General features: G+C 35.8%; 3 protein-coding genes and 1 long non-coding RNA gene across 7 annotated transcripts in view; 3 read left to right on the forward strand and 1 right to left on the reverse strand.

Annotated features, from left to right (window-relative positions):
- The window catches only part of LOC107747457 (uncharacterized), a 21,779-nt gene extending 19,206 nt beyond the window's left edge, over window positions 1-2,573 (forward strand). The window contains exons 2-3 of the long non-coding RNA XR_001640804.1: window positions 1,918-1,927; window positions 2,563-2,573. This is a non-coding gene — a long non-coding RNA (uncharacterized LOC107747457). The remainder of the gene's footprint in view (window positions 1-1,917; window positions 1,928-2,562) is intronic.
- Window positions 1-6,789, reverse strand: part of LOC107747454 (methylcytosine dioxygenase TET3-like) — a 45,348-nt gene extending 38,559 nt beyond the window's left edge. Inside the window, exons 1-2 of the mRNA XM_016561958.1 lie at window positions 6,395-6,789; window positions 3,996-5,552 (exon numbers count right to left, since the gene is read on the reverse strand). Of these exons, the coding sequence (XP_016417444.1) occupies window positions 3,996-5,378 (1,383 nt within the window). The 5' untranslated portion in view covers window positions 5,379-5,552; window positions 6,395-6,789. The remainder of the gene's footprint in view (window positions 1-3,995; window positions 5,553-6,394) is intronic.
- A 1,039-nt stretch (window positions 6,790-7,828) lies between these two features.
- Window positions 7,829-15,112, forward strand: LOC107747470 (graves disease carrier protein homolog). 3 transcript variants are annotated; one of them, XM_016561996.1, is made up of 10 exons: window positions 7,829-8,256; window positions 8,658-8,800; window positions 10,919-11,011; window positions 11,122-11,255; window positions 11,912-11,975; window positions 12,065-12,186; window positions 12,264-12,330; window positions 12,433-12,595; window positions 12,719-12,787; window positions 13,611-15,112. In XM_016561996.1, the coding sequence occupies exons 2-10, from the start codon at window positions 8,704-8,706 to the stop codon at window positions 13,768-13,770; spliced, it is 969 nt and encodes a 322-aa protein (XP_016417482.1). In that variant the 5' UTR covers window positions 7,829-8,256; window positions 8,658-8,703; the 3' UTR covers window positions 13,771-15,112. The 3 variants fall into 3 exon arrangements, with proteins under 3 accessions (XP_016417482.1, XP_016417485.1, XP_016417484.1); XM_016561999.1 differs by having other exon boundaries at window positions 13,614-15,112; XM_016561998.1 differs by having other exon boundaries at window positions 7,829-7,915.
- Window positions 15,113-17,651: 2,539 nt separating this feature from the next.
- The window catches only part of LOC107747471 (arachidonate 5-lipoxygenase-like), a 13,544-nt gene continuing 8,317 nt past the window's right edge, over window positions 17,652-22,878 (forward strand). The window contains exons 1-7 of one of the 2 annotated variants that reach the window (XM_016562000.1): window positions 17,652-17,821; window positions 18,448-18,646; window positions 18,736-18,817; window positions 19,974-20,096; window positions 21,126-21,232; window positions 21,561-21,733; window positions 21,866-22,012. In XM_016562000.1, coding sequence (XP_016417486.1) covers window positions 17,672-17,821; window positions 18,448-18,646; window positions 18,736-18,817; window positions 19,974-20,096; window positions 21,126-21,232; window positions 21,561-21,733; window positions 21,866-22,012 — 981 coding nt within the window. In that variant the 5' untranslated portion in view covers window positions 17,652-17,671. Of the gene's footprint in view, window positions 17,822-18,435; window positions 18,647-18,735; window positions 18,818-19,973; window positions 20,097-21,125; window positions 21,233-21,560; window positions 21,734-21,865; window positions 22,013-22,878 lie in introns of both variants that reach the window. The other variant, XM_016562001.1, reaches the window with a different exon arrangement.

Consider the following 22,878-nt stretch of genomic DNA (forward strand, 5'->3'; position numbering starts at 1 on the left):
AGAGAAAAATACTGTAGCAGGCAGATCACTCACTGTTCATGATGCACAAACTATTGGAAGAAAACCCTCAATATTGATTTTGGGGGTTTATATGAATGTGTTTCTAAGGGGAACTTACTGTCTTCAGAAAAGTTTATGTGGTATTTTCTTTTAATCTCGTCTCTGTATAGTTCATATTAAAGCAGTGTTTCAGCAGCAGTGCTGCTTTGTTTACAGTGGTAACCAAGGAAACGCCGTATCTGGTGTTCCATGAGTCAAATTTTCAACAACTTTTCACTTAATATCTTTTTGCACCAAACAGTATCGATAACAGTATCGATAAGTACCGGTATCAATAAGCAGTATCGATATTGGTATCGATAAAATGTAAACGATACCCATCCCTAGTCCACGCCTTTTCAGCCCTAATTCTTCACTGCGTGTCTATTTTAACTCCAAAAGGCGGTTTGCGCTGGTGCAAGCTGTTAGTAAATCTGGCCCTAAATTATTTATTCAATTTATATTAAATAAGCTATCTTTATGGTATATACACAGTTCAAAAGTTTGAGGTGGGTAAAAGTTTTTATTTTTTAAAAGTCTTTTATGTTCACCAAGGTACACAGTAAACAGTAGCTAACATTGTGAAATATTATTTTTGCATTTTAATATTTTAAATGTGGTTCATTCCTGCACATTTTCAGCAGCCATTAAGCCATGCAGTTCAAAGAAAAGCATTTATTTAAAATAGAAATCTTTTGTTAAATAAGTATTTTCTGTCACTTCTGAACAATTTAATGCATACTTGCTAAATAACAGCATTATTCATACTTTTGAACAGTAGTGTATATGAAACTAAAACAGGCCATATTTTTTATCATTCAGCACATCGAACAGCGTGAATTATATCACTGAAAAGAATATTTCGTAAGCATCTACATTTCCTCTTGCACTCATTTCCACTTTACCTATCATGTGACACCCATTACGGGCAGATGGATGCACAAACAACAACTCTCTTATGTAGTTAATTACATAATTACAGATGGCCTTTCCCATCAACCCTTTATAGATAAAGAAACACAATCCAAGTGCAATAGACATTCAGCCCACAAACCACCCACTCACATCCAGACACTGATGACAACCTGACTAAAGTCTGACTATAACTATAGCAGATGTGACCCTGGCTGAACGCTTGCCTAAATTTTAGGGAAATTACTGATACGTTTACGAACCTCAATCTGGTGTAATCCTGTCATCATCCCTGTTCGCTGACAGACTACTAACAAACAGATGTTAGAGGACAGGCTCAAACACTCATAAGTGACAGCAATGATGATATAATATATAATTAGTGAGAGTGAAATAATTGTGTTACTTAACTTTCTTCCAAGTTCAAAACATTTCAGACCGATCAAAACTAGCAACTATATGCATAAACGTCAAAAAGCTGTGATTGCTTACAATGTCATTCATTCAGCATTCCGGACATTGCATTCAAGCTATACATTTCATAATTTCAAATTTGACAAAGGGTCTAAAAATACTACTACAGTACGTAAAGTTGGATAATCAGTGCTTAATCAGAAACAGCAATCCTGTTTCTAACAAAGGCTAAATAAACAGCTAGTTCAGTCTCAATCAGCACAATGACATAAAAACAACACTTCTCATTGCCTTAATTAAGCATGCATAAGACAAACAGACAAAGTGTTAAACTACTGACTCATCAAGCAAACACAAGTAAGACACTGTAACATGGAGACTTAACATATGTAGAGTGTCATTCATTCTCTCTCACTCACAAACTTGCACACACAGACACATAAGCCGTGTAATGCGCATGGTAAATCATGTGATGGGTTATGCCTGAAAACAGTGCTCATCTATTTCTTTCATATTTTCTCAAGCCAATGCAGTCAGAAGACAGTAATAAAGATAACTAAAAGTATGATCAGCAACTTCAATTCAGAAACCAACAAAATGTCCAAATCTGTTTCAACGCCTTTATTAAAACCTCTCCAGCCTAATGTCATTATTAAATGGGTCATATCATTTTTTAATGCAAAGTCCACTTATCCAACGTATTTTTAACTTAAGAGCAGGTGTAGCTATTTTTATTTTGAATGTGCAAGGCTTCCACTGTCAGCCACTTGCCGTTATTTTAGCAGTTATTTTTTGCTGCTTGATATTGCATATTGGTTTGTTACCATATTTTAATTTATTATTGTAATCATACCATTTACTGCACTTTTATTCAACCCTCTACATTGCGAGTAAATCACTCGCATATGCGACTAAATCTTCACTCTGGGCAACTAAATTATGTCTAATATCAGCCAGTGGCAAATAAATTATTAGATTTTACTCGCCAGTGTGTAAGTTGGAGGCTAAGTATAAGTTAATCACAGATGTATTTTTACTTGCTGAACACACTGACTGAGCGCTTCACTCTCTCAGTCTCACTCTCTGTCAAGCGATCTGTGCTATTTTTCAGTTCATCTCAATGCATGCGCAGCGCACCTGTATTTGACGTACCGTAAACTCTAGTGTGAAGGCGCACGACTTTTGCTTTGCTAAAAGCACTGTCTCACACACGCAAACAAAGAGAGAGAGAGTCTTAAAGGGGTCCTATTATGCTTTTTCACTTTTTGAATTTTAGTCAGTGTGTAGTGTGTATGTTTTTCTTTTGCTAAAGTGTGCGTAGAGGGTTGTTATTGTTTTTCTGGTTATCTACCTAATGCAGCTGAATCTGAAGTCTTACGTCCACATTGAAAAATAAGTTGGACAATAGGGCTGGGACGATTAATCGATTCTGAGATTTTCAGAATGCATCGCGATTCCTCGGGAATCGATTCTGAGCTTAGATTTTAACAGCAGATGGCGCACTAATCTAGTTTTTATCCGCACACCCAAATGCTCATGAAGAAGAGTGCTTTGTGCATTCGGCTGAGTCATGTAATTTCACCTCAGCTCAGAATGTGTTTATGAGCGAGATTAATGTAAACACAGCCCACTGTGAACACCATTGTAATTCGCTTCAACCTTTTCGAATTTTATGAATGATTATTTTAGGTTCAAGTGTGTGTAAGGATTTGGAAACAAGCAGAGTATGGCTGTTTCTAAAGCATGCAGTGCCATCTGCTGTTCAAAACTAAGCTCAGAATCGACTCAAGAAAGAATCGCGATGCATTCGGAAAATCTCAGAATCGATGCTGAATCATTTCTCGATTCGTGATGCATCGATTTATTTTCCCAGCCCTATTGGACAATAGTGGATAAACTAATTTTGTGTAGCTGCATTTATAAGAAATGCATGTCTGTATTCTCTGCATCTGCTCATACTCTCAAAATTTGATTGCGAGTCCTGAAAATTTAAGGGAGTCATCCAGTTTCTTAACCAAACCATGTGAACAGGACCATATTTAGCACTCCAAACGACTGACAACCGTAATTCTGCTGCTGTGTGATAGTTGTGGCAGAATCACCACACAGTCTTTACTGAAAGGTATTGGAGAGATTTAAATGATCAGGGACCTTCAAAATGAACTTTAGCTTACAGGGTTAGTTCACCCAAAAATGAAAATTCTGTCATTAATTACTCACCCTCATGTCATTTCAAACTCATAAGACCTTCGTTCATCTTCGGAGCACAAATTAAGATATTTTTGATGGAATCTGAGAGCTGTCTGACCCTGCATAGACAGCAACGCAACGACCTTTGGGAAAGATATGCAGAGAGGAAAGTTCCACAACTTATATATGAGGCGTTTCCTTATTTCCTCTGCGATTGGGTCTAAGTTCTGCATCACCCAATAGATATCACTGATGTGTAAACTGATGCATTTACCTGTGTAACATCACAAAGCTTCAAAATTCAAGATCAAGAAAAAGTTGATTCCTTACATTACAACCCCTTCAATTGTTGTACTGAACATCTTTGATTTGACTTTAATTCAAAATGTTAAATTTAGGGCAAGCGACAGATCAAAAAGTTGAAGAGTCAGGTGCCTTACCTCTCTCGTACAGATCACGTGGGGCTTTTTCGTCAGCTCAACACATTTCCTGAGCTTACAGATCTGATGGCCCATTTTTCGGTTCTGGCAACTCCTGCATTCCCCGCAGTTGATCTTGCGCAGGCAGGGCGTGCAAACATCGCACTGAATTCTCTTTTTCTTGTCTCTGCTCTCTTGAACTTGAAGTAAACGCAGTTGAATATCCTCAATTTGGAGAGGAGGGTTTCCTGACTCCCTGCGCTCCAGAACCGACTCTGAGTCGCTGTCAAACGAGGACTGGGTGCTTTCTGTGCTACTGGAGAGCGACGCCGTCGCCTGAGGCCCACGGCCCATTTCACAAAGAGTGCTGTTGTAAATGGTCATGCTCAACGAGAGGAGAGAAAGCGCTCCTTCTTTCTTCATCGACATTTCAGCATCGTCAATTTCATCTTTGGTGTCCACGTCTGCAGTGCTTTCAAATTCATTTTTTTCCTTCTGGGGAGCATTTGCAATGTTTTCCAGTGCTGGTGATTCATTGGAGGACCGACACACTTGGGAGGCTACAGTCTCACCTGCTTCCATGGAGTTTTCTGGAGTGGTTTGAAAAGAATTGTCGGGAAAGTTTATGTGTGGAACGATGAGTTGAACCTCCTCAATTTGACCTGAAACATACTTATCTGATTGTGAAGGGGAGGGAGTTGTTGGGCCTGAGGTATTATTGTTGTAGGCAAAGTCCACATTATTGACAGGGTCAAGAGGGTCACGCTGCTCAACAAACGCTGAGTTTGGCTGCTCGCTAGGAGCAGAGCAGCTTTCGTTTTGTACAGTTTCTGTGCCTGCTTTCACCGTCTCTTCCTCTGCCTTGTCAGTGTTGTGAACAACAGTCTCTCTGTGATCCTCCGCAATTTGCTCTGAACTTATGTTAACGCTCTGTTCCTCTCCAGTGGGAATTACAGCACCCTTTTGTTGTCCATCACCATTAGGATCATGAACTTCTGACCTTTTAGTATCAGTATTCTGTTCCCTGATCTTCAGACCTCCCTTTTTCTTTGTAACCACTCTCCTGTAGGACTTAACTTCCCTAAGACATGAGACACTATTGTGAGGTGACTTCCCTTTCCCATTACGTTTTGACAACAAGCCATTTTGGTTCACAGAACCACGCGTGTGCCTGGATCCTTTAACAATGAGGACATTCTTGACTGTCCTCTTGCTGGGCTTGCTGACAGCAGTCCTCTGGGCCGCCTTGGCTGCCTGTTTCTTGTCTATGGCCTTCTTGATCTCGCCATTGGCTTTGAGAAAGTTGACCTTTTGCCTCCTAGTCGTGGAAGCTTTCACCCTCCTAACATTTTGCTTTTTGGATGCACAAGATGACTTCTTGGGTGCTTTGGGAGTATGAGGCATAGCTGAAGCAAGTGAGGGTGAGGGAGGAGGAGTTCAGGATAGCCGGCATGGGAAACAGTATAAAAATGACTCTGGGCAACAGTACTTTTCAGATCTTTCATGTAATGTTCCCTGTTTCGAGTAAGATCACATTGACATTTTTTTCCCACTGATGACATATGGATGTATGGCTACCTGTGGAAAGGACAATTCATTATTGAATTATGTAGCATCTGATTATGTTTATTAAAGGCCCCTTAAATTAAAATTGGGGTTAAAAATTTAAAATTTAGGTACAATGTATTGAGCGCACAAACACATTAGGGATATTACTGCTAATAAGACAAATCCTCATGCTTACCAAAAAGTACCATGGTATTGCATGGTTTTCACACTGTAGTGTTACCATAGCTTTTAGACACAGGCATGTTTCTTTAGACAAGTACCATGATAGTACCTTAAATATCATGGTTTATGACTATGGTAATCATTACGTACCACGCATCTTTTTATTAGGGATACTCAAACTTCTTATATTCACATGTTTATTGGTTTCAGCTGTTTGTTTACATGTGTATATGTGACTCATCAAGTGAAACAAGTGTTTTGGCACTTAAGTTGTCATGAGTAAAATGTAAATACAAATTAGGCAAGTGTGAGGTACGTTTGTTCTGACAAGTGGATCTAAAGACACTCACAAAAGTTTAAACGCTGGCTCCGTCTCAAACCTAGTGAGCTCCCTACATACACAGCATTTTTGTGCGTCATAGGCTCGTGCAAAATTGCGAATCACGCGCCTACGATGCCCAAAAATGTTGTCTAAGTAGTGAACTAACTAGGTTTTGTGACAGCCGTTGTGGCTGACTAATCGCTTAACGTTCTCACACGCCTATCTCTAACAACAGTTCGTTTCAGTTTCTATAAGCCGCTCTACTAACTTTCAAACGTGATACGAAGCAAATGATCAAACAAGGGGACTTTATCCGTGGGTTGCTGTATTATGAACACTTTGAAGGGAGTTGAAATACTTTACATACCGGAGAGACACTGTCTGAGGGCTAATAATATTCCCCGCCTGTACGACACGACCGATCCTTCAGCATTTCTCCTCGATGGATCTTCCCTAGGCACGCGTGAATAACGTCTTCACAACGTATCTTTGAACTGTAACACTGACATGCTGCCACAGAGACCAAAGCACCTGATAAAAGGCAAATCCTTCTTATGTCAATCCATTCACGGCAGCTCTGCCTGCCTCGACCTACACTCTCCAGTCAACTTCAGGATGTTTAATGGACGTCGGCGTGAGGCGGCGGGAAAACCCGGACTGGATTGCTGTTCTCAGGATAGTCAATCTGTGCAGAAATCAGTATCTATCCATTTTTAGCCTGCTAACTCACTGCGCTTTGAGCAAACTGCTAACACAAATAAATGCGTGAACCACGACTTGAGATGACGTCAGTTTCACTATGACTATCGTCACTTCTGAATTTACCAATCCAACAGAACCTTTGTCAGAATGAGCTTGTCTGAGAATCTGTGCTTATCAGGCATACAAATATGACAATTATATCTGTATTATATATACCTCTCATGATTTAATCATTATTATTATTATTATTATTATGCAATTTAATATACAGACAATAATTCCTCAAAAACGTCAGATGAATAGAAAAACATAACAATTAAAATTATCATCATTGTTATTACTATTATTATTATTTCTTATATTTACAATTATATATAAATTATATCTGTATTATTATTATTATTATTATACAGCATATTATGAAAAGGCATAATAGTTGCCTGGTGCATTAATATTTACATTTACATTTAGTCATTTAGCAGACGCTTTTATCCAAAGCGACTTACAAATGAGGACAATAAAAGCAGTCAAAACTAACTGTCTTGTCGGTGTCTCACCATAATATTAATGTACAACAACAACAACAATTATTATTATTATTATTATTGTTGTTGTTGTTGTTTTTATTATTATTATTCTATTACGCAGTTTTCATATATAGCAAATCATTTTCCAAAAAAATCAAATGAATAGAAAACAAACAACAACAATTAATACAATCAGCAAGGTTATTATTATTATTATCGTGAGGCAACTATTGTGCCTTATAATAATAATAATACATTATTACAATACATTATTATTATACTATTATGCAGTTTTCATATATAGAGACAATAATTCCTAAAAAAAATCAGATGAATGCAATCAACAACAATCAAAATCATCATCATGATTAACGTAAATTAGTTTTAATTTCACATCACAGTGATAATAAAAAAAACTTGCAATGCACAGTATTGCCAAAAATCACATGTAATATTTGATCTTACTATGTCTGATAAATGAATGCAATGTAGATGAATGTTAAAAACATCACACAAAATGAAATGCTGCGGTGCGGCTCGTTGACACGCAATTACGTGGTAATTCTGCGACAGGAAACGAATCAGTGAAGGACACGATATGGACGGAACTGCTGAAAAACACGTGAAAAAGTGTATTCCTGATCTTTGATTTGTGTTTTGTAAGTACATTGTTTAAATACAAAGAACTAAATACGTATGGATCTCATGTAGCGCGAACAGTTCTGTCGTCGCTGACGTACAGTATTCACGCAGTTCAGACGCAGTGTTTATAACAGGAAGAGCTGACAGCTTCAGGATCACACAGGTCCATATCCAGTTGTGCAACCAATGGCCTTGATTTTAACCAGGACTTATTTGATCCGTTTCCAAGAATTCAGGCCAGAGCTGCTGAAAACTCTGTTTGTGAATGATGCAAATAGTTCAGTGTAAATTGCATGTGGAATGAAATCTGTCTGGTGTAATATGGATGGTTGACACGGAATAAACAGCAGTAACCAAGGTAACAATATCGCTGTTGTGTAGCCTATTGAAATATCCTTATCTTTGTGCACGTTACGAAATGTTAACACATTTAGCCAAAGTTGCGAGAGAAAAAAACAGACCAGAAAATTACGCACTAAAAAGAAAGTAGCACAAGTGCCATGTTTTCTGGACATTTACCATGGTAGTTTTTGACTACTTCTATGGATGGCACCTGTATATGATTTGGTTTGTCTTTCTAGTTTAGTGAACTGAATCTGTTAACATTTCCCCAAACCAAGGACTCGTTAAGTAATACATTTACAACGCTGCCCAACTGTTTATGACTGATATGACTTCATGTGTGCAGAGTCCAGCCCATGTCACCGATCATTTGAGGCATAATAATATCAATGCACATGTTTGTTTACTCCATTCCAGAGTGTGCTGAAGACATGAATGTGCTGCAGTCCTGATAGCAGCCATCATGACGACAGAGGCTGTATCCACAGGGACTCGGGCTCAGATCCCAGCTCCTGTCCAGAAAGACTACTACTACTGGCTACGCTCTTTCGCAGCTGGAGGTGAAGTTTTAAATCACAAAAAAATTGATATACTAAAGTATTTATATACAGCCATTTTTGGATACCTTATAGTATGCAAGTATGCATAAATTGATAGTATAGGTTGTAAAAGTATTTTTTTTCTTTATTATTATTTTTTAATTAACTGTTTGTATTGATTTTTCAAGTTTTTGACATAAAATGATTTATTGAAGCACATCCAAGATGTAGATTAATTGGTTTCTTCATCAGAACGGATTTGGAGAGCTGTAGCATTACATCACTTGCTCACAAATGGATCCTCTTCAGTGAATGGGTGCCGTCAGAATGAGAGTCCAGACAGCTGATAAAAACATCACGATGATCCACAAGTAATCCACACGACTCCAGTCCATCAATTAACAACTTGTAAAGTGAAAATTTGCATGTTTGCAAGAAACAAATCTGTTTAAACGATTTTTAACTGCAAACCATTGCTTCTGGTGATAATCCATAATAATGCTTCCTATAGTGAACAAGTCCATCCCCTGTTGTCCTCTTGAATCAAAATCCACCAACATATTTGTTTAGAACTTGATCTATGCATATTTCTCTCCTGGGGCCCGTTCTTCGTACGTTGCTTATTACATCCGAGATGAAATGTCACATCCAAGATTATATCATCGCGTTAACCAGGATCTGGCTAATTGGGTTCTTCGAACGCAGCTGTTGTTGATGATTAGTATGGCTGGATTGAGTTATCTGAGATAATTGCGCGTTCATGGGTTGGTTTAAAAGGGGACAAACCTGTGTGTGTGTGTGTGTGTGTGTGTGTGGAACCAATTCCGTAATTGTAAACACAAAATGTGATTATTTGAAGATATTTTCTGAAGCAGACAGTAACTGTCAAGCTCCAAAAAGAACAAAAAAAAACACCATAAAAAGGGCTGATACTGTGTGAGGAGTGAACACATATCTATCATTATTTAAAGAAAAGAACTTGTGTATATTCATGCTTGGTGTATTCTTGGGGCCCGTTCTTCGTACGTCGTTTATTATATCCGAGATGAAATGTCACATTCAAGATGATATCATCGCGCTAATCAGGATCTGGCTAATTCGGTTCTTCGAACGCACCTGTTGTTGATGATTAGTATGGCTGGATTGAGTTATCTGAGATAATTGCGCGTTCATGAGTTGGTTTAAAAGGGGCTATGCATCGATGCTCGAAACCACGATCAGCAATGCAGCGATTGGCTGGCGGCAAGACAGCAACGTAATGACATCATATCATTAAAAAAGACACCTGACGAAGAACTTGACAAATTTTTTGACTTTTATAAGGAAACAGCCAAGCGAACAAAACTACATAAATGTCATAATAGATCAATGAAATGTGTATTTTAGAATTTTTTTTTACATGATTCCCAATTATTTATATTCACGATTTTTTATATTTGTACAGGCTTTACATTTTTATTTCAATGAAGTAATTAGCAATTCATTTAATTTTATATTTGAACAGATTTGTTACGTGACAGCATTAATTAAAGTTTCTTAAGGGTCAAGATCATGGCTTCGAAGAACCAAACAATCCAAGATCATGCCAGATCATCAACAATCAAATCCAGCTAACTGAGTTAGCGACCTATGAAGAACGGGCCCCAGATTTAGACAAGGTGACTTTTTCATTGGAGAAAGCTATATTAAGAATAGAGGACTCTTATTTTAGCCGAAAGGAATTCTTTGAAGTTAAAAACATCTTAATGATGGATTTGTTTATTTACAAACATCTTTTTGCTTCACAAGATGTTAATGGACTGGAGTCGTGTGGATTACTGGTGAATTATTGCGGTGTTTCAACTTTTTATTAGCAGTTTGGATTCTCATTTTGACGGCACCCATTCACTGCAGAGGATCCACTGGTGAGCAAATGATAATACTGAATTTCTCCAAATATGTTCGTCTTGGATGGACCGAGGGTGAGTAAATGTTCAGCAAATCTTCATTTTTTGTTTTTTAATGGTCTCAAGACATGCAGAGAGAGACACAAAATATGTAATGTTTTCTATTAAGTGTTTTATTATGATTGTTTTTATTTTAAAATGAATTATTTACTGATCAAATATTAATCTGTTTTTATTTTATTTTTATATTTAGGTGTTGCTGGATGCTGTGCCAAGTCCACCATAGCGCCTCTTGATAGAGTGAAAATTTTACTACAAGCTCAAAATCCTCATTACAAACACCTTGGTAAGTTAAATCCAAAATGTTTCGGATAAACATATTTTTGTGCAACTTGATTTGAAAAAGAACTATGCACCAAACGGTTGAACATGATGCTATCTTGTGTGTTTTTTCAGGAGTGTTTGCCACACTTAAGGCAGTGCCAAAAAAAGAGGGTTTCCTTGGACTATACAAGGGAAATGGAGCCATGATGATCAGGATTTTCCCATATGGAGCCATTCAGTTTATGGCTTTTGATAACTACAAAAAGGTTACTTTTGTTTCGTAGTCATTATGTACTAATGCCAGTCTTGGGGAATAACAAACGAAACATAGTGACATTCCTAACATAATTATGTTTTTAGTAGCGTGACAGTTGTTCAGAATATCATAGCTTTTCCAGTATTACTTCTGCGGCCGTAAAAATAGGCAATAATCAAACACAATCTCCTAAACTGTCCTCTCAAGTAAAGCACTAATCTGATTCATTTTAAAGATTTGGTTCATTCATGATTTATGTGAGTGATCCAGTTAAAAAAAAGAATCAACAAATTTATTTGAGAAGTTGAGGTAGTTTATTTTCCACTTTTTTAGTAGTTGTATTCATTGTAAATGTATCTCTTCATTAAAAAACAAAAAAAAACTACTCATTACAAATGAGTAATGAGTAAAATCAGTTACTTTATCTGATGGTTATATATTTGAAATTGCTACTGTATATATGGTCACCTTAAACCGCTTCAGCTTCCTCAGTTTACTACTTTTTGTCAGTAGCTTAACTTTTTTTTATTTCAGTACCTTGTAGCAATTTTAGTGTAGCTTCCCTAAGTTTAATGTTAACAATACAAAGTTTTGTACTAATGCCAATTGTACACTGTGTTTAGATTTGTTTATGCTTGTAGTAATCTGTTTCTGATGTACTTTCAGTTCCTTAACACACATCTTGGAATATCTGGGCATATTCATCGGCTCATGGCAGGATCTATGGCAGGTTTGTGATTGTTTTCCATGACTCTTCCAAGATCTTTGTAACTTCATGATAAGCATTATGTCTTTATCGGCATTGTACTCTTTCTGTAGGGATGACTGCAGTTATTTGCACCTATCCGCTCGATGTTATCCGAGCTCGCTTGGCGTTTCAAGTGACTGGAGAGCATCGCTACACTGGCATACGAAATGCCTTTCAGACTATTTACCTTAAGGTATGAAGACAGGAAAGAAGTTTAGTTGAGAACCTTTCTGCGCTTCCGTTTTGCATGACAGTGTGTTATCTTTAAAGGAAGGAGGAATCTCTGGATTCTACTGTGGTCTGACCCCTACAATCATTGGCATGGCTCCATATGCAGGTTATTTTCTTGTTTGTTTTATGTAAATTATACAATACAATGTGCAAAACTGAAAAACACTTTAGCTTACGTCCTCATGTCACTCTTTTTGCTCTGTTTCAGGCTTTTCTTTTTTTACATTCGGTACATTGAAGACTCTGGGACTCACTCACTTCCCAGAGCTCCTAGGCAAGCTGTCTCTTGACAACCCTGATGTTCTTGTGCTGAAGACTCACGTCAATCTGATGTGTGGTGGAGTTGCTGGAGCAATTGCTCAAACTATATCGTATGTTCATTTTTTTTTTTAATTCTTTGTTTATTAGGTATTGTTTGTAATACAACCTGTACGTTACTGTACGTTTGTGTTACTGTACGTACATACTACATTCTTTCTAATATTTCTGCACAGATATCCACTAGATGTTGCCCGGAGGAGAATGCAGTTAGGTGCGTCACTCCCTGATTTTGACAAATGTTGGTGAGTATTATATAATTTGGATGATTTTAAGTCTTTGTTTCCTCAATGATTTACACTGGTAAAAATGTTTAAGTAAATTATAAAAAAGGTACTGCTTTGTTAATAGGGATGTATAAGTATTAAAATCTGACTGATAATTATTTTTATATTATGGCAGATAACCTCTATAAATAAATATATATACTGTATACACACACACACACACACACACAAACTACATGTCAAAAGTTTGGAATAATTAATATTATTTTGTTCTTTATTCTCATCAAGGCTGCATTTATTTGATTAAAAATACAGTAAAAACAATAATATTGAGAGATTTTTTTACCATTTAAAATAACTGTTTTGTATTTTAAAACATAATTTATTCCTGTGAGGCAAAGCTGAATTTTCAGTAGTAGTTACTTCAGTCTTGAGTGTCACATGATCCTTCAGAAATCTGCTGATTTGCTGCTCAGGAAACATTTATAAACATTTTCATGTTGAAATCAGTTGTGATACACTACCATTTAGAAGTTTAAGATACGTTTTTATCCTGCAAGGATTCATTCAATTGATAACAGTAAAATCATATAATCTTACAAAATATTTTTTTGAATAAATACTCTTTAAAAAAAATCAGTTTCTACAAAAAATATTACACATCAAAAACAATTTTTTTAACATTGGTACTAATATATATATATATATATATATATATATATTTCAAAAAAACACTTGTCCCTTTTAGACTTGCACTCTTATTCATTTGCTGCATGTTAAACTCAAAATTCCCATCAAGTTTTGTCTGTGATCACTAATGTTTTCTACTTGATTTTTTTAGCAGCAGCCTCACAAAAACTCTCAAGCACGTGTACACCCAGTATGGTGTCAAGAAAGGACTGTATCGTGGCCTGTCCCTCAACTACATCCGCTGTATACCGTCACAAGCTGTTGCCTTCACTACTTACGAGTTCATGAAGCAAATTTTTCACCTAAACTAGAACAATCAGTGACTAAGCCTTAAAGGAACATGTTGAAACGACCCGCGGCGACATCACAGCAGTCCTGTCTGCCATTCCAGAGACCAGTCATCTGAAATCCAGTTCTTACTAAACACCCACACAAACGGCAAACCTGTGGCTTTGCACAGCCCAGCAACAATCACTATGGATACAGAGACAAAAGCTTGCTTTTCCGTTCTGTGTGGATCAGAAACAATGACACTGGAAATCCCATGGAAACCTGCGTCTGAAACTTGCTTGTAAGAAGCCGTCCCATTTCAGATCGAACAATATGCCTTAATCTTTCACTCATATAAGCAAAACACAAAAATCACAGTCGATTTTACCTATGTGGACAGTTTCTCTAGGTATATCACAGTGCTTTTAACTATGACTGATGACGTGATTTTTAAGTCAAATATGGAAGTAGATTTTTCTTTGCTAAATTTCATTCATATGTAGCTTTATATTTCAGCAAATCTGAGTCACCTCAAGTCTTATTGACTGATATTTGTCTCTTTTTGTGATAAAGATGACTTTCCTCTGCAATTCAATAATACAGTGAATGAAAGAGAGTGTACATAATGTCTATGCAGTATTCAGTCATGTTCGCATGCCGATGTTACTGTGGCTCAAGTTTAATATCTGATTGATGCCTTACAGTGCAGGTTAATTCACAATCTCCCTTTTGGAAGAAAGCAATCAAATGAGAATATGTGTGGTGATGAATATCCCAGCTGATATGTATATGAATCTTAAGTTATTGTTCACTGATTTGTGATAGGAACTACATGGGTCCCTTAAATAGACTTTCACCAGGCAAAATTAAAATTAATTGTTTTTTTAATATATATAAAATTGATTTATTGCCTTGTTTTGTTTTGTATTGTATGGAAATGTGCTCCCTCAAACGGTTGCCTCATTTGCCTTCCGGTTGTAATTACTTGCTTTTTTTGTTGTTGCCATGTGGTGGCAGTGTTGCAGTGAATCGAGTCCTTAAACCTCTTTAAATCGGACTTTTCATGTACATGTTGATCGTTTAGCTGCATGTGTTTCCAAAGATGAAGGGGAACATTTATGTGCGTACATTCAACAGCGACTGATACAGTTTTATTACTGAGTGAATACGTGAGTTGTGAAGGTCATGATTCATTGATCACATTTCAAGTTTATTTGCATTAAATGCCATCAAGCTAAATAACTAGAATGGGGAGGATTGTCTTTGCTGATTCTTGAGAACTGTGGAGAAAGTTCGTCTTGCTGCTTTGGATAAATCGCCTTTATTATTTATTTGTGTTATATTGGTATAATGAATGGATATTATGTCAGATTGAAATGGTTAATAGGCATTGAACAAATTAACTAAATGCCATCAAGCTAAATCACTAGAATGGGAGGATTGTCTTTGCTGATTCTTGAGAACTGTGGAGAAAGTTCGTCTTGCTGCTTTGGATAAATCGCCTTTATTATTTATTTGTGTTATATTGGTATAATGAATGGATATTATGTCAGATTGAAATGGTTAATAGGCATTGAACAAATTAACAATGAGGATACTTGTTTTGTACATGTGATTATTCATTTGTATGTATGCTTAGATGAGCATTAAAGAAATTTAAATGTTAGACCAATATCTTTGGAAATAAAGGCTTTTTTGTCTTGTGCTAGAGTTTCTCTTGATTCTCTTTCATATAATTAAAATATGATTGATGAATTGCCAGTAAGTATTTGCATGATCCCATTTTACACTATTTGTCATCCAGTGGGATTTTCCTATAGTTCCCTCATTTTTGTTTGGAACTGCATTTACTATGAAACACCTTCCCACCTAGCAATTCATTTGCATTTATTTCCTCCTAAGTTTGTAAGGTACTGTTGTTTGATAACGCCTTATTTGACTGGAAAATATGTTGCAAACAAAACACTGGTTATAGTGTATGTCTGTCTTATCATGTTACCATGCAAGTCATAAAAAAGCAGAGCTCACTGGCCAGTGTGGATTTTTGGCCTTCTGTACTTTGAATAAAATAGTTATTCTAGGGCCATTAAAGGAGTTTATACTGCTTTATATATGGTTTATATACTCATATACAAAGGTTTAGGGGCAGTATGGGTTTTATTATTTTTAATTACATTATTTTTTTTTTGTTAATTATACTTTATCTATGATACTGACAGAATTTATCATGGTTTTCACAAAAGCAGTGCAACTGTTTTCAACAATGATAATAAATGTTTGTTGAGCAGCAAAACAGCATACTGGAATCATGAGAATCATGTGACGCTGAAGACTGGAGTGGTGGCTGCTGAATTCAGCTTTGCATCACAGTAATAAATTACATTTTAAAATATATTAAAATAGAAAACAGTTGTTTTTTATTGTAATTATATTTATATTGTAAATTGTAATAATACTGCATTTTTGATCAAATGAATGCAGCCTCAGTGAGAATAAAAGATTAAAAAATGTAAAACCACACACACACATATATATATGAGTGCTGTCAAATGATTAATCGTGATTAATCGCATCCAAAATAAAAGGTTTTGTTTACATAATATATGTGTGTGTACTGCGTATATTTATTATGTATATATAAATACACATACATGCATGTATATATTTAAGAAAAATATGTTACGTTTATATATTAAATATATTTATATATTATATAATTTATATGAATATAAATATATACATGTAAATACATGTAAATATTTTCAAAGTATATGCTGTATGTGTTTGTCTTTATATATACATAATAAATAGCCTATACACAGTACACACACATATATTATGTAAACCAAAACTTTAAAAACGTTAAAAATTTATTTTGGATGCGATTAACCGTTTGACAGCACTAATATATATACATATACATTTTTTTAATCTTATATTTTCACTGAGGTTGCATTTATTTGATTCATGTATTCACTCAATAATAAATCTCTCTCTCTCTCTCTCTCTCTCTCTTTCTCTCTCTCTCTCTCTCTATATATATTAAAATATATATATGGTGGCCAAAATTATTAGAACACTAGTATTTTCACCAGCTAAAAATGGTTTTAAGTCAGTTATTTCTGTCTTTTGCTGTAGTGTGTCAGTAGGAAGTATCAGTTTACATTTCCAAACATTAATTTTGCCATTGATTGTAATAATCCAGTGAGATTTTTGTCTGACAGCAGCCAGTGCTCCACACAGAGATCTGATCTCATCATCATCCAGTCTGTCTGGAATGACATGAAGAAACAGAACAAACTGAGACGGACTAAATCCAGTGTGGCAGTGTCTCCAAGATGCTTCAGGATGTGTATATATATATATATATATATTTATTTATTTATGTTTTTGCAAATTGCATGATTGCAAATTGCAATGGTTGTATGTATTCATCAGCAGAATGTGAGCTGGTACACCACAAGGTACATACCCCAAAACCTTGCAAACTATCAAGACCAACTAATATTCAAAAATAAGCATGAAGCAACCGCTCACTCTAAGTAAAACACTTGGCAAGCCTTGAAGATAAACGAGAACTAAAATATCTGATAAGCAAGCCAGACAGAGCATCTTAAAAATTGGTTCCTGTATTGTGAAGTGTAGAGTGACGTACTGTCACATAATAAACGGTCACTATTGACATAAATTAAATTCATAAATAAACTGCATAATGCCATTCACACACTTCTTGAAACAAGAAACTAGGTCAAAGCCTACCGCAATGCCAATCAAGAGAACATCTATAAATTTCCGTGTAGTATGTGTGAAGTTTGTGGCTTGAGCGAGTCAGTTAGAGAGAGAATGGGAGAGGGGGAGAGAGAAGAGGAAATGCAGTCTGCGTGCGACTCTTGAAAAGTCCATTTGAGTTCAGTTGCAGAGCTGATCTCCAGCTTGACGAAAATGCCCAACTACACAGTGACTGTCGCCACAGGCACTCAGTGGTTTGCTGGAACAGACGACTACATTTATATGACCCTGGTGGGATCTGAGAGATGCAGTGAGAGAACCCTTCTGGACAAACCCCTCTATAATGACTTTGAGAGAGGAGCGGTAAGATACTAACAGTCTTTGCCTATGAACGCAATTATATTAGACCTATGAGCTCCTTTTGACGAGTTTGATTCATTGCGAATTATATTGTGCAAATAATAATTGAATTATATTGCATTAGTGAATTGCCTTATTCTTTGTGAATTCAAATTGTAAACTTTTTTTTTTATGCTTTGGCATTCTTTCTTTTATGGCTGTTGATTAATTTGAGTCAAAACACAGGCTAAACGACTTATGAGTTATATGTCTTGACTCTTGATGACACATGCAGTACACTTTTACACTGTAAAAAATGAGTTTTCAAAGTTGTCAGAAAAAAAGATACTCTTTTACAAGAAAATACCATTTCAGTGTTTCTAATTCAGCGTGTCACTTGCCGATTCTATTATTTGTATGACATGTGTGGCGCACTTATATATTACAATCTCTTTAATTATTTAAATCAAACCACAGTCCTTGTTCAGTATCTTTGAAGTAGTCATGCAGTGTATCTCTAAGGAAGTCAAATCACTAAGTGTAAGATAAAAAAAATAAAAGATAAAAATCAATGATCATTTACAGGAAGACAACTATGTGTGTATTTTTTGAGTCAATGAATTCTAATCTAACATAAGGTGTAATTCAAGGTGGACTCATATGACATCAGTGTGGGAGAGGACCTGGGTGAAATTGAGCTGGTGAAAATTGAAAAGAAGAAATACTGGATGCACGATGACTGGTACTGCAAATATATCACGGTGAAGACACCCTATGGAGATTATATTGAGTTCCCCTGCTTTCGCTGGTTAGTTGATGACAAAGAGGTGATCCTCAGAGATGGAAGGGGTATGTTCTGATTGGCTTGTACATTTCTTACTGTAATAAAAACCTAAACTTTACCTTAAAATAAGGTTTCAATGCTTGCTGTGTTTCAGCTCGATTGGCACAGCATGACAAGACCGGAGTGGCAAAACAGCACAGGCGCAAAGAACTAGAACAGAGACAGAAGACATACAGGTTTGATGCAACTTTCAGAAAGAGGTTAAACACTGTAGCAAATTTGTATGCTTTCCTCATAAATGCACTTGTGGTCAAGTCTGATTTTATCATAACAGACCATTAATTTTTTCCATTCTCACAGACAGCTATACTTTGATGATTCATATATACTGTTTACTCTTTACCCTGGTTTAGGAAATAATTTTGTGCGTTTGGTTTCATATTGTACCTTTGTAAATCCCGGGTTGCCAGTGTTACGCTGTCATTGTTTGGATGAATGATCAGAACGCAACTTATTTAACGTCTTGTGTAATTTAGCTTTGCCAGGTGCGTTTATAATTCTGACTGTACCATCCAGTTTTCCTGAATACACTGTTCTGACAATAACTGTTAGAGTAAATCGCTCTTATCGCAACAATTAACAGTTTTTCCGTCATTATTTGACGTTTTGATTCTCCCTGAAGCTCTGAAACAAAATACAGCGCGTCAAAGTTTCTGTTTCTGCAAAGCTCATGAATATTTAATGAGGCAAGCGCCGTACAGTTTATGATTGGTTGTTGCTAAACCAGTTCCACGATTTTATAGACCGTAAACCCGGCGTAAAAACGAAAATGACAAGTGGGGTTACACAGAGTTCACCCACAAATGAAACTTCTGTCATCATTTACTCACCCTCATGTCTTTCCAAACCTGTATGACTTTTGTTCTTCTGCAGAACACAAAAAAAGTAAATATATTACATAATTATTTAGATAAGCCTATTTAGATACTTTGAAGAATGGCATGAGGGTGTATAAATGAAGACAGAAGTTTTATTTTTGAATGAACTGTCTGTCCCTTTAGAATGAGAGTTTAAAAAGACAATTACCCAGGTTTGAGCTAATCTGAAAAGTCCTTAAAGGATAGTTAACCCAAAAATACAATTTCTCTCATCATTTACTCAACCTCTTGTGGGTTCCAAACCTAATTTGGACTAGTTTAACTAAAAACTCATGGGACTGAATCTGGGACCTTTGCCAATGATACCACCACTACCACATGTCTGACCATACTGCCCAGGAAATCCTGTTTTTAAATGTGGAACCTTTCATTTATTGCATAATAATGACAATATGATTGGGTGCTGATATAATAGACTGAATTTTAAAACATGATGATATGCTTGATGTTGAAGATGGAAGGAGTGGCACCCTGGCTTCCCTATGAGCATAGATGCCAAAGCCCATAGTGAGCTTCCACGAGACATTCAGTTTGATAGCGAGAAAGGAGTGGACTTTGTGCTCAACTACAGCAAAGCGTAAGATTCTTTTTATTTGATGACTAAGCATATTTCATTCTTGAATACCGTTTTTACTGCTCTGTGCTGTCAGACAGCTGTTATTTCCATAAAGTGACCGTGTGTTTGTATTTATGCACATTTGCATGTTTCTTTCAGAATCTGTTTGTCTTTTGCATGTATCAACGAGGTCTGAACACAAATATGCATTGTCTTTGTGGTATTGTACATTTGCACAGACCTTAAAGAACTGTGATGGCCTGTGCTCATGTAAAAGTGTGACTGTTAAAAGGGGGAAATGGCAGATTCGGTAGATTGTGTTATTGATATAAATAGTTTTGAGAAGTGTCGTTCTCAGTGGCATGCACTGAGTATGGGGAATTACCACCCATATCTGCAGGCTCAGTGACAGTTAGATTATCACAACAAGAAGTCATTTTTAAAGCATGAGGTCCAATACAGAATGTGGGAAAAGACTGTGAGAAAGCTTGGATTGCCATTGTGAAAAACAAGTGCTTAGTATACTTCTTTCTTTCTTTTTTTTTTGCAGATAATTTAATATTAATGATCTAAACTAAAATATTCATATATTGATTAACTTTGTAAAACATTGCATTAAATTGGAATATGTTTACCATTGCAGTCCACTAGCCATTTCAAAGAAAATAGAAGCAATTATGAAACTATATATAAAGATGTACTTAAGTCCTACTTAAATGGGTACAAAAACACTTTTAAGTTCAGCTAATTGCGTTTAATATTTATTTTAATATTTCATTTATTTGCTAATAAAATGCAAATAACTGTCTAAAAACATTACATTTAGTACATTGAATATATTCTTTGGAAGTGTATTATTTCTGTAAGAAATACTCTTATTAAAAAGTATGCTCAAACTTCTTTTTCACAAGGGTAGACTATCCAAGTAAATCTCTCTCTTTTTATTTATGATTTTGATATATTATTCAATATTCAATATTATTCAATATTCAAAAAGAGATTATAGGCCATATGTATGATTTTTTTAAATGACTGTGTTTTATTCCTCAGGATTGAAAATCTCTACGTAAACCAGTTCATGCACATGTTCCAGTCCTCATGGGGAGATTTTGCAGACTTTGAGCGTATATTCGTGAGAATTAAGAATACAATATCAGGTTTGAACAGCCAGCATATATAACCTTTACTATTTCTTTAACAACATTAAAGAATTGCACATTACACACTCATCTCACAAACACCCTCATCTGTTATAATACATAAATTACCTGTTTGGAGTAAGCAGCATTGGATTTTGTTTACTCGTATGTCTGTAAAATGTACCCAGTGTATTTAGATTAATGTTAGGTTTTACACTGCACAACATACCATGTTGTTCTGAGTTATTTACATTTTTAAAGCACACAGCTGCTTCAAAATTTGTTGTATGAATAAAGATGAATGTGTGTAATAATGTTAAAATGACTGCTTGTGTCCTTTGCACAGAGTATGTGATGGAGCACTGGAAGGAAGACTTCATGTTCGGATACCAGTTCTTGAATGGCTGTAATCCAGTGGTCATCAGGAAATGCACAGAAATTCCTGACAAGTTTCCAGTCACACAAAAGATAGTTCAGGACAGTCTGGAGAGGGGTCTCACACTGGAAGAAGAGCTCAAGGTATGCAACACACAAGCAATGAGTATATTGGCATGTGCAGTATGATTCGCTTGCAACATATTTTCATGTGTGTCAATTCGGCATGCAACATTCTGCATGGTTTTAATACAAATGTGACAACTTGTCTTTCAGGAAGGAAACATCTTTATTGCGGACTATGAGCTATTAGATGGTGTTACTCCCAATGCCACGGACCCATGCACCCTTCAGTACTTGGCTGCACCCATCTGTCTGCTATATAAGAACAGTCAGAATAAAATCATGCCAATCGCCATCCAGGTATCTGAAATAAACACAAAACAAGCACATGTGCTGGAAACATTGATATCAGATACAGCGTGATAAGATCATTTCTGCTTCTCCATTTCTTTTCTCACGCTATCTTGTGAAATGAGAAAAATGTGAATAAAAAAAAAAAAGCTTTAGTTTAGTAGATGCTTTGTCAAAAGCACTTTAAAACTGAGAATACAAGCAATGTAACATAAAGGTGACAACAAATGTTTTATTGAAAAACACTTTATATATTTTTTTTATGAAAAACTTGAAGAAAAACTATACTACACCTTACACTCTTGATTAAAAAAAAATTAGCTTTTATATATATATATATATATATATATATATATATATATATATTCTTAATCAGACTGACTGAGAATACAATGTAACATAAAGGTGACAACAAATGTTTTATTGAAAAACACTTTATATATTTTTTTTATGAAAAACTTGAAGAAAAACTATACTACACCTTACACTCTTGATTAAAAAAAAATTAGCTTTTATATATATATATATATATATATATATATACACACACATATATACTGTACATACACACACACATACATAACACACACTACCTGTCACGATCTGTGCTGGGAGGAGCACGGAACGAGGAACAAGGAAAAAGGAGACATGGAGTACATAAACAGTCTTTAATCCTTGGAAACACAGGGGAATTATACAACATCCAACGAGCAGAACCGACAAAGGAAGACTGAACAAACAGGAACTTAAATACAAGGGATAATTACTAAACACAGGTGTCAGGAATCATAATCAAACTAAACGAGGACAGGAACATGACCAAATAAGGAAAAACAGGAACAGAAACAGGGGCAAAACACGACACAGAACAGTCC

This window comes from Sinocyclocheilus rhinocerous, unplaced genomic scaffold (genome assembly GCF_001515625.1).
Source record: "Sinocyclocheilus rhinocerous isolate Xijiao unplaced genomic scaffold, SAMN03320098_v1.1 scaffold2664, whole genome shotgun sequence".
Classification (NCBI taxonomy): domain Eukaryota; kingdom Metazoa; phylum Chordata; class Actinopteri; order Cypriniformes; family Cyprinidae; genus Sinocyclocheilus; species Sinocyclocheilus rhinocerous.